We start from the raw sequence: 15206 nt of genomic DNA on the forward strand, positions 1-15206 counted from the left end.
TCTTCGTGGCTTTCCTCTGAACCCTCTCCAAGTTTTTCCACGTCTGTCTTAAGTTGTGGAACCCAGAACTGTATAAATTTTGCCATGTACAGTGCCTTCAGTTGTGTAGTGCGTATGATCATTATTGGAGGGGTAGGTGGGGGAATTTGAACCATAGATTCGCTTAGGTTGGGGTACAGAGTGTGTTTTCCTTTATTCATATTTACCTTTACTTTTTAAATTTGTTTCCAAGTACTCTTCTGCCGTTATGTATAATCTTGTCTTATATTTCAACAAGTCAGCTTGTTTTCTGTCAGATGAGATAATGTTTTCATCAGATGATAACATTTTTAATAATAATAAGTAGTACTTGACCCATGACTCTTCTTTGCAGATAATCCTTTGTTATATTTCATGGGGTCTGAATCGCACCACTTCTAAATTTTCTTTTGATTATGGTCCTCTAGTGAAACATAGCTAGCCCCTGTCATGTTTGTATACCCTGAGGAACATAATCAGAAATCTTGCCAAAGCTGAGATGAAAGGCATTTTTTCTATTCTCTCTGATCTTCCTACATATTCATTCTGTCATCCATGAAAATTATATTAAATTCGTGGCTATTTTTGGTAGAGTTACTTCTGGTATTTGGAATTTGATTCCTTGATATATTTTTTTTCTGATCTTTGTATTTTTCTTTAAAGGCCAGTTTGAAAGTACTTTATGGATACAGTAAAACTGTTAATTTTATGTGAACGTGTATTAACCTATAAGGTTAATAGGCCGATGAGGATTTTGAGCTCCTAGAGAAAAATAGTATATATTAAAACATGATATTATTATTTCATCTTTTATTTTCAGACATTACCTGTGGTTCTGTCCATTATGAAGTGACTGTGTAAAGCTGGAAAAAAGACTGAGGTTTTTAGGATAGGCCTCCTTGGGTGTCTTCAGCTGGAAGCTGTGTCCTGTGTTGTATAGAATTTTTTATAGCCCTGATTTGCAGAAAATACCATAAGGATTTTCCTTTTGACCCCTATTTATTTATTTGGTTAGCCGAGAGAAGGGGCGTAAAGGAGAATAAAGCAAGAATGGTTGTTACCTTCCTTTTGAGTATATCATTTGATCAGAGTTGGTTGAAAAAGAAATTAAGAAGTTAAAAACAATATTTGAAATGCTAGGTAATACCATTGAACATGACCTTAGAAACTGGATAAAATTTTTCTCATGTCATAAACAAAATCTTTGAGACCTGATTACTAAACACATTTTGGAGTCAGTGTTGGCATCATAGGATTATAGATTTAGAACTGGCTGAAAATATCTTTAGAATATTTGGTAATGTCTTGGGCAAGTCAGTTAACATTCTTGGCTTTAGTTTTCTTAAAGAGATTGGATTAGAGAATCTCTTTAAAGTCCCTTTCCTGAGTTCTGAATCCTATGTTCTTTGATCACAGAATGTTAATCAAATGTTTGTTTTTATTTTTGTTTTGATAGCAATGGCAAATGTGACCCAAGTCAACCAGGATTTGGATCTGTTCTGTTGAAGGCTTTACTTGATAATATGCCACTTTTACCTGCAGCTGCTACTGGGGGTACGTGAAAATAGATTTTCTAAAATTAAAAAAAAAATCCAATTATTGTTAACTCTTTTCTTTTTCCCTTTTCTTCTTTTTTTTTTTTTTTTGCCTTCTGTTTCTCTTTATTGGTTCTCTTATTTTCATCTCCTTTTTTGGTTTCTTTGGTATCTCAGTGATTATTCCTCTAAGAATTGAAAAATAAAATCTTGTCTTTTTTTTTTTTTTAAATTTTTGCAGGGCAATGAGGATTAAGTGACTTGCCCAGGGTCACACAGCTAGTTAAGTGTCAAGTGTCTGAGGCTGGATTTGACCTCAGGTCCTCCTGAATCCAAGGCCAGTGCTTTATCCACTGCGCCACCTAGCTGCCCCCTTGTCATTCTTTTTTTTTTTTTTTTTTTTTTTTGGTGAGGCAATTGGGGTTAAGTGACTAGCCCAGGGTCACACAGCTAGTAAGTGTTAAGTGTCTGAGGCCAGACTTGAACTCAGGTCCTCCTGAATCCAGGGCTGGTGCTTTATCCACTGTGCCACTTAGCTGCCCCGTCATTCATTTTTTCTGCTGGTTCTCTCCATATTTGGGATTGATAATTTAATAGTTGTGGATACATATCATCATCCATCTTTTCCTTATTCATTTCCTTTTGTGCTTGTTTAGTAGGAAATAGTCAGGATTCCCAAAATAGTCTTCTAGGCCTTTTTCTACTTGATGATGGAGAGTTATAAACATGTGGTCCTCTCACTTGTTAATTTGTACTCTTGAGATATGCCTGGTTTATCTTCTTTTATTGTCATCTATATCTTCATGTCTTTCCAGTTTTATATAGATTATGTTCATAATATGTTGTAACACCCTGTACATCCATTCTTACTCTTTGTATTATTTTCCATTTTGATTCTTAAGTGATCATGGTATCCAGTTTAATTCCACATTAATCTTTCAAGTGCCTGCTACATATAAGGCAGTTTGCTGGCATTGGGGGTGCAATGACAAAACAAAAAAAAATCCCTCCTGTCAAAGTAGTTGTGACCTGCTATTGGATGATTTGTAGATATATTGTATTATTGTCCTAAATATTACTGTTGAAAAAAAAATGTTTTGCAGTCAGGGAGCAGCTGTAAAGCATTTTCAACACTATACTTTTATTTACTTGATCTAGCTTATTCCTCTTTTTAGTTCTGAAACTCATTTCAGTTCATTGTCTATCTGTAGTGTCTGTCTAAGATACATTATGGATATACTTATTATCCATCCAATTCTATGTAATAATCTCAGCAGTATGTATTTTTCATCCTCTTGCTATTACCTGAATCACTTACTAGGCCAAGCTTTTGAATGGCCAAGTATCTCATTGATTTCTTTAGTGTTCCTATATGATATCATTTGTAAACACGAATATCTGGAGAATCTCATTATTTATACAGAATCCCTCTTCAATTTAGAATTTTCATAGCAAAATTTCCATGACTTTGATCAAAGACTTTGAGCCTTTTTCAAGCTTCTATTGATAATTTATCATCAGAGGAATTATTATGCTGGCAATAAGTATACTTATTAAATTTTTGGTAGGTCTTCTCTTCATGAGCCTCTGTGTTTAAAGTTAGTGCTTTAGCCACAATTATATTCCTAATGGTCTTGTTGCCAGTATTCACCATTATTGCTGCAGTGGGAGATAACCAAGGTGACATGATGTTGTTCCCTGTTGCTGTTGGGTGCACAATGAAATGAATTCTGCCAATGCCTTTATTTTCTCTTCTGTGGAAAACCTGTGAGATAGTTGTCTTTAATGTTTTTCTGCAACTTCATGTTTCCTGGTTTCTTTTTTAGTGAGACTGTGTCAATGTAGTTTAGTCCCTCCAACAACATTGGAGGTGTATTTCACATTTAGAATTAGTACCAAGAGTTAATGTTTATAAACTGTTCAAAAACTGTCTTAAATATTAGCATCTTTTGCCCTGTTCTCTATTATTGTATCATTGTCACTTCAAAAAAAGGGTCTATGTGGGCTGTTTTATGAACTTGTCTGTTTTATGGGTCAACATGGGAGAAGGTTTTAATTATCTAGTAAAGAGAAGCTTCTCTCTATTTTTAGTACTTAACTCAGCTGATACTCATATCTTTTCCCAAACCTTTTTGGCTTGGGCAGGACCTAGAAGAGCTTGTTTACTGCCTATGTAGTTTTCAAGGGTTTGTCAGTGTCATGATGAGCCATTGGATATCAGAACTCTGTGGTTCTTTTTATTATTCATTATTACCTCAGTTATTGGTTACATACACACACACACACACACACACACACTATGATAGTAGCATCTCTTGCATTCCTTTTTATTTTGTCTCTGGATATTTAACATTGATTTTTCTTACAGTGTCACTTTAGGTTTAATAATTTTATCTTAATTTTATCCATTTACAAAGACTACTTTCTCGAATGTAGTTCAGTTTCATCCTTTTATGTTTTGTTTGTTTGTTTTGGTTTTGGGGTTTTTTTTGTTTGTTTGTTTGTTTGTTTTTGGTTTTTGGTGAGGCATTTGGGGTTGACTTGCCCAGGGTCACACAGCTAGTAAGTGTCAAGTGTCTAAGGCCATATTTGAACTCAGGTCCTCCTGAATCCAGGGCCAGTGCTTTATCTACTGAACCACCTAGCTGCCCCAGTTTCATCCTTTTAAGGGCTTTGTATTTAGTTTATTTCTTTCCATGAATTTTTCCTTTTAATGTGAATAGCAGATCTTAAGTAGGCTATGTTTCTTTGTTGATGGACTCAGTTTACAGAGAGTCTCTGATTTTACCACAAAAGTATGTAACCTTCTGTTTTCCTGTGCTTTTAGGATCTGTGTATTGGTATTTTGTCTTGTTGAATTACGTTAAAGATGAGGATTTGGCTGGCTGCAGTACTGCTTGTGCGTCTTTGCTCACTGCTGTGTCGAAGCAGTTACAGGAAAGGTTAACACCGATGGAGGCTTTACTTCAAACCAGGTACTTTAAAATAAGTAATTTGGTTTGTACTTTGAAAATCTCCCTAATTATTAGCTGTGTAACTCTGGGCAAGTCACTTCGTCCAATTTCCCTCAGTTTCCTCATCTGTAAAATAAGCTGGAGAAGGAAATGGCAAACCACTCCAGTATCTTTCCCAAGAAAATCCCAAATGGAGTCATGAAGAGTTAGATACAGGTGAAAATGACTGACAACAAATCCTGGAGCATTCTGTTGGGTCTTGAAAAAATTAAATGACTCACCTGAGGGCCCATAGCCATTAAGTGGCAGGGGCAAACCTTGAATACAGGTCTTCTTGATATGGAGACCAGCTCTTTATCTACTGTACCAAGCTTCTCATTGTTTTTTTGTTTGTTTGTTTTTTGGGGTTTTTTTTGGCGGGGCAATGAGGGTTAAGTAACTTGCCCAGGGTGACACAGCTAGTAAGTGTCAAGTGTCTGAGGTCAGATTTGAACTCAGGTACTTCTGAATCCAGGGCCAGCACTTTAACCACTGTGCCATCTAGCTGCCCCCCAAGCTTCTCATTGTTACTCTTGGTCTTTGTGCTTGTTTTACGGACAGGAAAGTAGAAGAGAAATTATTAAAGACTTGATTCTGGTAGGCCAGAGAAAAAAGTAGTGTGGTTGCAGTGGAAGGAAATATGAGAAGTCTCAACTTCTCAGACTGGCAAGAGAAAAGCATTAACAAGGGATCCAACTCAAAGTCTAGGAATGTCCTATCATGGTTTTGTTTACAGAAGGCAATCTTCTTCCCTTTCATTTTTTTTAAATTTAAATTTTAATTTATTGAATAAAACAAGCAGTTCCATAACATAGTACAATAAAAAAAATGATGGCACATGAAACTGCAAATTTATTATGCACAACTAGCTATTCCTTTCAAATATGCAACTAAATTATCATTTAAATTTTTTTCTACCTTCCCCTTTATCCCCCACCCTAGAAATGGCTACCATTAGACTTGTGTATGTGTGTGTGTGTGTGTGTGTGTGTGTGTATTCCATCCATACTTCTGTTTATCAGTTCTTTTTCCAGATGCAGATAGCACTTTTCCTCATTTGGCCTTTATAGTTAATTTGGATGATTATAATAGTCAAAATAACTTATTCACCCAAAAATGTTTTGAAAATAATGTTACTGTATACAATATTCTCTTGGTTCTGCTCATTTTGCTATTTAAGGTTTCATGAAAATCTTTCCATGCTTTGGAGGGGCGGGGCTGGGCAATGAGGGCTAAGTGTCTTGCCCAGGGCCACACATGTAGTAAGTGTCAAGTGTCTGAGGCTGGATTTGAACTCAGGTACTGACATTTACTAGCTGTATGACCCTGGGCAAGTCACTTAACCCCAACTGCCTCACTTTTTTGGGGGGGGGGTTGGCAATGAGGGTTAAGTGACTTGCCCAGGGTCACACAGCTAGTGTCAAGAGTCTGAGGCTGGATTTGAACTCAGGTCCTCCTGAATCCAGGGCCAGTGCTTTATCCACTGCCCCATCCTAGCTGCCCCCTCCATGCTTTTTAAAAACCATTTAGCACATTCTGAATTCTTTCTCTGTCTTGTTCTTTATTTCAAAGGCCCTTTTCTTCTTGTTTCTCTTCAGTTCCTACCTTGCTCATCCTGATGAGACGTGTGCCCCAGGCAGTCTCCCTTCTGAAGGGAATGAGAAGAAATGTGTTCCTAATATACTAATTTAGAATTTGAAGATGATCTCCCTCATACACCCCATGAAAATATCATGAATTTTATTTTATCTAAGCATACCCAGAACTCTTAGTGAGGCATTTGGGGTTAAGTGACTTGCCCAGGGTCACACAGCTAGTAAGTGTGAAGTGTCTGAAGCCGGATTTGAACTCAGGTACTCCTGACTCCAGGGCCGGTGCTCTATCCACTGTGCCACCTAGCTGCCCCCATACCCAGAACTCTTAAATTGAAAAGAAGGCCTTTAATTTTTTTCCCCATTTTTCATTAATTTAAATAATTGATTTAGCATTTAATACGTAGAAAGTCACTACTATACTTGTAGGAAATAGAATAGTGACTTAACCAACATATCTATAATTTGTATCTTACATACTAGTTGGGGACATCATACATAGAGAAATAATAAGAAGTTAAAATTGCCCTAAGTAAGGTATGAGTGAAGTTTCATTTATGGAAATCTTTTTATTCATTTTAAATATATTGGTTCATTTCTTCTTTTTCAGATATGGGTTATATAGCTCACCATTTGATCCAGTTCTCTTTGATTTGGAGATGAGTGGCTCTTCTTGTAAAAATGTGTACAATAGCAGTATTGGTGTACAGTCAGATGAAATTGATCTCTCAGATGTCCTTTCAGGTATAATCATTTATAAAAAACCATTCAGTATTAATAAAACTGTTTGAATTTTCCTAACCATACTGTTAGACTTCAAGCTGATTATAGAGTGATGAAAATGTCACTGTTAAATCCTATTTTTTCTCCCATTCATCATCCATTTCCTTTTTCCATTTGCCTCCTGCACTTTTCCTTAAGGAAAAACTGATCTCCTGAGTGTTGTCAACTGCCATGAATATAATATAGTCAGGAGAGTCGGTTGAACCCAGGTCCTCTGACTCTCAATCCTTCATTACTAAATAGGACAGAATAGAAGACCAAAAAGTAACCCATAAGGGATACGAAATGAGTGAAGTTTTATTTCATACCCTGATAGATACAAATTACTGAAGAAAAAATTTGGGGGAGTGACATTTCACTTTAAGTTGTGCTTTAAGGGAAGCTCAAGATTCTATGGGGAGTCTTTTTTATTTATTGCTGTCTGGAGGCAAAAGGTGGAGTGGAATTAACCCAGAAAAGCTAGCTGGTTATTTTTATTGTAAGAGTATATAAAGAAGAGATGAAATTCAAACAGAAATTTGCTGGGTACATGGAGTAGTATTCTGGGTACATATTTAAATGGCAGGCTCATTAGCTTAGAAAAAAATAGGAAACTGCTAACGAGTATTGGGTGGGGTAATTATGTGGCCAAAGTAACAAGACTTTAACTCAGGGGCTACAGAGGGTCAAGGAGAAAATAATAGTCAAGTTCAACCCTTGTGGGTGATTTAAGTGTCTAGTAACTTGTTAGAGATATGGTTCTAGACCGAAATGTTTAAGCAGCTTTGTGATTTGTAATTATAGGGATCCACATGATATTGGAACCATATTCCGATGGTTAGGGTGATGCTTTTATTTATTCATCCATAATTTTTTTTTCTTTTTGGTCTTAATAGTATTTTATTTTTTTCCAGTATGTAAAGGTAGTTTCAACATTCATTTTATAAGATTTTGAGTTCAATAGTTTTCTCCCTCCCTCCTTTCCATCCCCCCTCCCCAAGATGGCAAGCAATCTGATATAGGTTACATATGTAAAATCACATTAAACATATTTCCACATTAGTCATGTTGTGAAAGAAGAATCAGAACAAAAGGGAAAAACTCTAAAAACAACAACAACAACAACATAAAAAGTAAAAATAGTATGGTTCAGTCTTCAGATCCCACAGTTCTTTTTCTGGATGTGGAAAACATTTTTCATCGTGAGTCCTTTGGAATTGTCTTGGATCGTTGTATTGCTGAGAGCTAAGTCTATCACAACTGAAGAGTGATGTTTTTAAACAAGTAGCGAAGTCCTGTATGTTCTTTAAGGCCCCCATTCAGATATGGTCTTTTGTATGGAAATTATACCTCTGACGCCTGAGATAGAAATGATCTCTTTGTCCTCTGATTTTATAACGTATATTATTTGTAACAGTCACATGATACATTATGTGGCAATTAAATTTGTGGTCTTTGTTTTATTACTAAAGCAATTCCAACTCTCATCTAACAAAATCCTATCATAATTGTTAGCTTATGTCTTCCATGTTAGTCCATTCCATAGTGAACATATGCATAGAAGAAGACAAAGGATGACTTATTTTAAAATTCTGTTATATACCATAATGTTTAGGGCAGGAATTTTTTAACTAACAAATAAAACCCCTTCATCATCTGTGGCAGTAAGTTGTATAGCTCTTGATCTCGTAATATTAACTTTTTGCTTTTATTTTTTAACATTTAAAGTTGTCATTGTATATGATGAAACTTAAGCCTTGTTCTGTTTTAGGGAATGGCAAGGTTAGTAGCTGCACAGCTGCTGAGGGTAGTTTTACTTCTCTGACTGGACTCCTTGAAGTTGAACCTCTGCACTTTTCGTGTGTTTCAACCAGTGATGGAACAAGGATAGAAAGGGATGATGCAAGTACGTTTACTGGTATATACACTCTTTATTATTTTATATATACGCTTATATAGTTCAAATAGAGAAATAAAGTGTGTTTTGTGCCTTCTTGTGGAGCAGAAAGGTGTGTGTGTGTATATATATATCCAGAGAGCTATTTTGAAGAGGTTAAATCTTGTTTGTATCATTTTTATGACTGAAGAGAATTCCTCTCATTTATCTGTATTTCATATATTTTATAAATTGCTGAAGTCACATTTATTTTACTGTTTTATGTATGATTTTGACTGGGGTTTTTTGGGGGGGGGGGTGTGAGGCAGTTGGGGTTAAGTGACTTGCCCAGGGTCACACAGCTAGTAAATGTTGTGTCTGAGGCCAGATTTGAACTCAGGTCCTCCTGAATCCAGGCCCAGTGCTCTATCCACTGGGCCACCTAGCTGCCCCTTATGTATGATTTTGAATAGATATTTTGGGCTGAAAAAATTTTTTTAAAAGTAGTGTGAAGTGATTAAAAAAAAAGTAGTATGAAATGGTGTATTTTTATGTATGTGGTATTTTTACTATACTTGGAAATTTTATAACAAAATGTCAGTCTTATTCCTTTTTGCATTTCTTTCCCCACTTGTATTTTTTTCTGGTAGTATTATCTACTTTCAAATGACAAGCTGTATGTGAGTACAAATATGAATACAGCAGGTGAATGTTGAGGTCTGCTCCTGTAGAGTAATGATTCAGGCATAGCAGGCTAGTGAGGGTGTAATTCTTAATGGCAGACTGTTTCAGTTTTTGTCTGTGAGTCTTGAGTAAAGCAAGTAAAACATTCCAATTTTTTTTCCCTCTATTAATAACATGATAAAACAGAGGAAACATAAGTATATCTGGTGACGTCAGTGTTACATTACAATGTTAGTGTTTATGGTTTTCAGTAATAGTTGACTATGTAACTGTAGGTTACTGGAGGGATTAAAATTAGTTATTCCCTCAGTTTTCACTGATATTTTAATAAGTGGTATTTAGTATGTTCTAGCTGTTTCCTTAAGAAGACTTGGATCCTCCCTAAACTTGTAGAGCTTCCCATCTTTCCATCCCTTCATCTTTAAAAATACCTTAAAAAAGCAAAGCCAAAACACCTTTCATTTCCTAAAGAATCATTAAATCTTTCTCTGTTTTTTTGAGCACCTTGCTCATTATCAGAAGATAAGGGCAATCTAATTAATTAGGTCAAGCAAAGTATATTTAATTCTCTTAGGAGAATTAATTTCAGTGAGGCAATGGGCTATTTTGTTCTTTTTATTGGATTGTCCATATAACTGAATTGATTATCACATAAGCATTTTAAAAATGATTCTTTGCTACAAACATTGAAGGAAAATTTCTAGGATTTTTTTTTTAGTATTGAAAAATAGTTTATTTTTTTAGTACTAAAAGGCATACTTAGATTCTATTTATAGTAACTGCTGAGGAACTGTCCATATTGATTATTTTGTGTGGAACTATTTGTTGTAAAGTTAGACCTTCAGTATAATAGTTTATTATGTTTATTTTGACTCTGTCTCAAGTTAGATTACACTCATGATACTGGCAAATGTAGTATTTACACTAGCACTTTAGAGATTATAATTAGGGTTTAACTCACATTTGTGACCTTTAAGTGTTATAAAGCACTTTAATTCCCATACCTTGTGAGGGGACTAGTGCAAGTAAATATTTTCCCTTTTTTACAGATGTGGAAATTGGTCTTTTAGAGGTTAAATGACTTTCTGATGGTCAGTTGGCCATTATGTGTCTTGAATTAGCATCTGAACTTCAGAGAACTCTACTCACTATGTCCATTTCCAGTAATAACACTAAATTTATCATGACACATTTAGTTAAGCTATTATTTCTGGCAGGCTATGTCTCATGTATTCAGGGAGTTTTCTTTTTATCAGCAGAAACTACATAAAGACTAGCCATTATTGTTGTGTTTACTGTTATACAAGGTTAATCTTTTTTAATAACTTTTTTTTTTAAGCTGATTTTGGTACACGTCCTTTTATCCTGAATGATTAGGGAATGGGGTGATTTTTTTTTTTAAGCTAATTTCTGGTTAATTCAGTTTACCACTTTTAAAGAAGTAGAAGAAAATAAAATTAGTTAATATTGTGTTTTCATTTATATACTTTTAGGTTTTTTATTTTTGAATTTAGAAGGAACTTTTATATTTTAAAGGTTAATCATTGTGATATATGTTACCTTGTATATATCTTCAAACAGCATTATTCATGTTTGCTGTTATGATTCTGGATAAATAGCCGTCTTTTCACTTATTTATATTCAGATTTAAAAAAAAATAAAAAGTTGCTGTATGAACCTCGTCTTCATCCTTGTTTGTGTGTGTGTGTCTGTGTGTGTTGTTTTTTGTCTTATGCCAGTGAGTTCCTTCGGGGTTACCCCCGCAGTAGGTGGCCTCTCCTCGGGGACCGTTGGGGAAGCTTCGACCGCCCTGAGTTCAGCAGCCCAGGTAGCTTTGCAGTCTCTCTCTCATGCAATGGCTTCAGCTGAGCAACAGCTCCAGGTGCTGCAAGAGAAACAGCAGCAGCTTTTGAAGCTTCAGCAACAGGTTGGAGACTCTTTGGCTATTTATTTATGATGTCTCTAAACTTCAAAAGCTGAGAAAAAGTCCTCAAATAAAATTGGCCATTCTTCCTCATCAAAGGAATTCAGGGAACTGAGATGAGCTAATTGTAATAGGTGCTTAAATAAATGATAATATGTGGTTTACAAATAACTTGGATGGTCATTGTAAAATATGAGTTTAAAATTTCTGAAATCATTAAATCAATTATTTGATTCTATTGAGCATGTGTTTGAGGGAATACTAGCAGTATTTTTTATGCAATCTTGAAGGGTATCACATTGCTACTTGCATAATTTAAATTGTTGCATTAACGTCCTAGAAGACAGAAAATTTCTGTTCTCATGGCACTTATGATTTAAGACTGTTTAATGGCAGTTTGTATTAGGTTTACTTAAACATCAGTAAAAACTGCAAAGTATGCTTTAACCGTTTAATTTTAACGTAAATACAAGATGCCAAAATTCGAAGTTGCGTTGTTTTCAACATTTTTTTTTTACATCGAAATGCTACTTCTGCTTCTGCTCATTTATTCTGAACACTTTCCCTCTCATTTCTTCTTCACTTCTATGCTTTCTCCTGTACCCCTAAGTCCTCCATTCTTTACAACTGTGTTACTTTTTGGGGAAAGCTATACAATTCTTTTATTGTTAAAATGTTTTATACTATTTTGTTTGCTTTAATGACTTCAGTTAAAGATTTAAAGTTAGGATTTTTGTAAAATAAAGTCATTTTATTAAAATGTTTTATATTTGTTTAAAAACATTCACTTTATTTCCAACTTCATTTAATGAGAAATTTATTTAAACTTAGGTTGGTCTTATAGTATAGTGGTTAAGATGTGTAACAATGCATTATTTTTAGTACATACTCAAGGAAGTGTAATCCACATTTGCTGCTTGTACTTATTCTTTTCAGAAAGCAAAGTTGGAAGCCAAATTACATCAGACTACAGCAGCAGCTGCAGCAGCAGCATCAGCAGTAGGTCCTGTTCACAACTCTGTGCCTTCTAATCCAGTGGCAGCACCAGGATTTTTCATTCATCCATCTGATGTTATTCCACCTACTCCAAAAACAACACCACTCTTCATGACTCCACCACTAACTCCACCAAATGAAGCTGTGTCTGTTGTGATCAATGCAGAACTTGCACAACTCTTTCCAGGCTCAGTTATTGATCCTCCCACAGTCAATCTTGCTGCACATAATAAAAATACAAACAAGTCTAGAACGGTAATTGATCATATTTTTTAAAGTATTCATAATTTTTAATAGAAAAAAATTTGATTCAAATTCTGTTACTAGATGGTATCATATATGGGGTATAGTAAATTGTGAAATACATTCATGTGTAAATTAATAATTTATATTATATAAATACATATTATGTTTATATCATTTTCTTTTTAATGTTATTTTAACAGATTATGCTAATTTTGAACATGGTTTTACTCTTTTTCACTGTTAGACTCCACTTGGAACTGGCCTTGCTCTAGCAATTTCTCATGCTTCACATTTCCTACAACCTCCACCCCATCAGTCTATTATTATAGAGCGAATGCATTCAGGTAAAATAAGCCTTTGAAGTATTAAGCATTTCTGTTTTGTGATTTGTTTTAAGATTTAATATATTAGACAGGGAATTCTTATAATAATTTAATTTCCCTTTGGTTCTTTGTAAATAAATCTCATTTGCTTTTGTGTAACCAGGATTTACCAAGATCAAGCAGGTTGGTTGACTTGGGCTGGTTGCTCACCAAATAAAGGGAGAGTACCACAGCGCAAGAGCACACAGTTTTTGGAGAGAGCTGACTTGATTTCTACACAAACTTTGTTCATGAACAAAATTCAGGGGAAAAAATTAGGAAATTGAAAGTTTGGTTTCAGATGGCAGGCATTCTGACAGAACTTTCTTTTTGTACAGAAGGCAGCCTACTTAGTCCATCAACCTATAAACATTCACCATGTTCCTACTTGTGTGCTCTGTGAGAAGTACTAAGCACAGTGTTAACACATTGGCATGCTGTAGGCCTAGTAAAGAGCATTAAATTTGAAGAAGCTAGAATGGACCTTCTGGTTCCTCCCCTTCATTTTTACAGATGAGGAAATTGAGGACATAGAGAGGGAAAGGAACTGGCTTAAGGTCACACAGGTATAAACTAGCAGAACTGGAATAAGAACATAAGCTCTAACTCCAAATCCTACAATCTTTTCAATGTACTGTGCTGATGGAGAGCTGTGGGTAGTTGGGGCTTTGTTTACTCAGTTTCCATATCAGTATTTAGATGCCGATTCTGTGTACTTCTCTACTTTATTGAGAAAGATTTATCAAACTGATCCACTATATGTTGTGTATTTATAGGTAATAAGGTAGGAATTTTTTACTTTAAAGTAATTTTTTAGGTTTCTGTGTTTCCACTGACTTCAGATCATTTACTGCTTTGTTTTTGGTAGTACTATAGTCTCCTGAAAGAATCAGCGGGGGTCTATCAACATGAGAGTATAAGAAAATCTCATTTTCCAAACTCTTCTTTTTTGGAGGTAGAATTCAGTGCTTTGCCTATTTTTGTTCTTTGACTATGACAAAGTATGTTCATCAAGCAGGTTTAATAGCTAGACTAGAAATTGTTATACGTTTATAACCTTGTTAAACATGCAGCTATTGCTCATGTACATGTTTTTTAAAAAAGCTAATAAATCTACAAGTGTAGATAGTATTTTCACACAAGTAGTACAACAAGAAAAATATAGGAATCGTGTTTTATTTCATTTAAATTCTTTAAAAATGATGATCCATACAATGATGATTGGATTGTAAGAGAATATGCAGTGCAGATTAGTAGATATGGTGCCACTTAATCACAACATAAAATATTGTTGTGCTGTATATATTCTTTTAAATAGTAAAGAATTTGGAAAATGACCTGCAGAATTATGAAAAAAATTTAACTGTTAAAAGAGCTAGATACAGTTTTTTACCTTTGTACATGTTAAATCCCCATCCCAGGCTTTAGGTTCCTTGAGCATAAGGAGATGTCATTCTTGGTTTTATGTACTTACCCTTTTGCATGTGGGGGACACTAAATAAGTGTTGGTAGTATTTAATTAGATTCAACATTTTATTTGCTAAAACAATGATTTGGTCAATTTTAAACTTCTTAAGCAGGAAGGATTTTGCTTTTGATTATTAAGATAATTAGTGTGCATAAATTGCTTTCTTACAAAATAAGAATGATATTCTTCTAGACCTTTATTATGCCTTTAAAAAATATATCTGAATTTCCTTCCCAGCAGTAATCTTACTCTTAAGAAGTTTAAATTATTTAGCTTTTTCATTTGGAAAATAAAGTTTGTCATGGGCTTCAGTATTTATTGAAAATTTGCAAATTCACAAATTCTTTTCTGTTATTTAATGGATTTATAGCTTATTAAACAGTTTTATACAATATCTTACAATGATTCCCTAAATCTTTCTTTAGTGGATCTTTTGGATAATTGATTGGCATGTGGTGTTTTTAGGCAACCCCACTTTCTTTTTCATAGGAGCAAGGAGATTTGTGACCTTAGATTTTGGCAGACCTGTACTCTTGACTGATGTATTGATTCCCACTTGTGGAGACTTGGCCTCTTTATCAATTGACATCTGGACATTAGGAGAAGAGGTGGATGGAAGGCGATTGGTAGTCGCTACAGATATTAGCACCCATTCACTAATTCTTCACGACTTAATACCACCTCCAGTATGCAGATTTATGAAGGTAAAAAAAGTGCTTGAAGGGAATTAAAAAGGGGAAATAATTTGTT

The 15206-nt window shown here is 34.8% G+C and overlaps 1 protein-coding gene across 1 annotated transcript in view; it reads left to right on the top strand.

The window, feature by feature from the left end:
* Positions 1-15206, top strand: part of BIRC6 (baculoviral IAP repeat containing 6) — a 304070-nt gene that overhangs the window by 112618 nt on the left and 176246 nt on the right. The window contains 8 exon segments of the mRNA XM_043981000.1: positions 1475-1572; positions 4381-4528; positions 6749-6882; positions 8672-8806; positions 11200-11387; positions 12321-12635; positions 12871-12970; positions 14946-15160. Coding sequence (XP_043836935.1) covers positions 1475-1572; positions 4381-4528; positions 6749-6882; positions 8672-8806; positions 11200-11387; positions 12321-12635; positions 12871-12970; positions 14946-15160 — 1333 coding nt within the window.

This window comes from Dromiciops gliroides, chromosome 2 (assembly GCF_019393635.1).
Source record: "Dromiciops gliroides isolate mDroGli1 chromosome 2, mDroGli1.pri, whole genome shotgun sequence".
In the NCBI taxonomy this organism is placed as follows: Eukaryota; Metazoa; Chordata; class Mammalia; order Microbiotheria; family Microbiotheriidae; genus Dromiciops; species Dromiciops gliroides.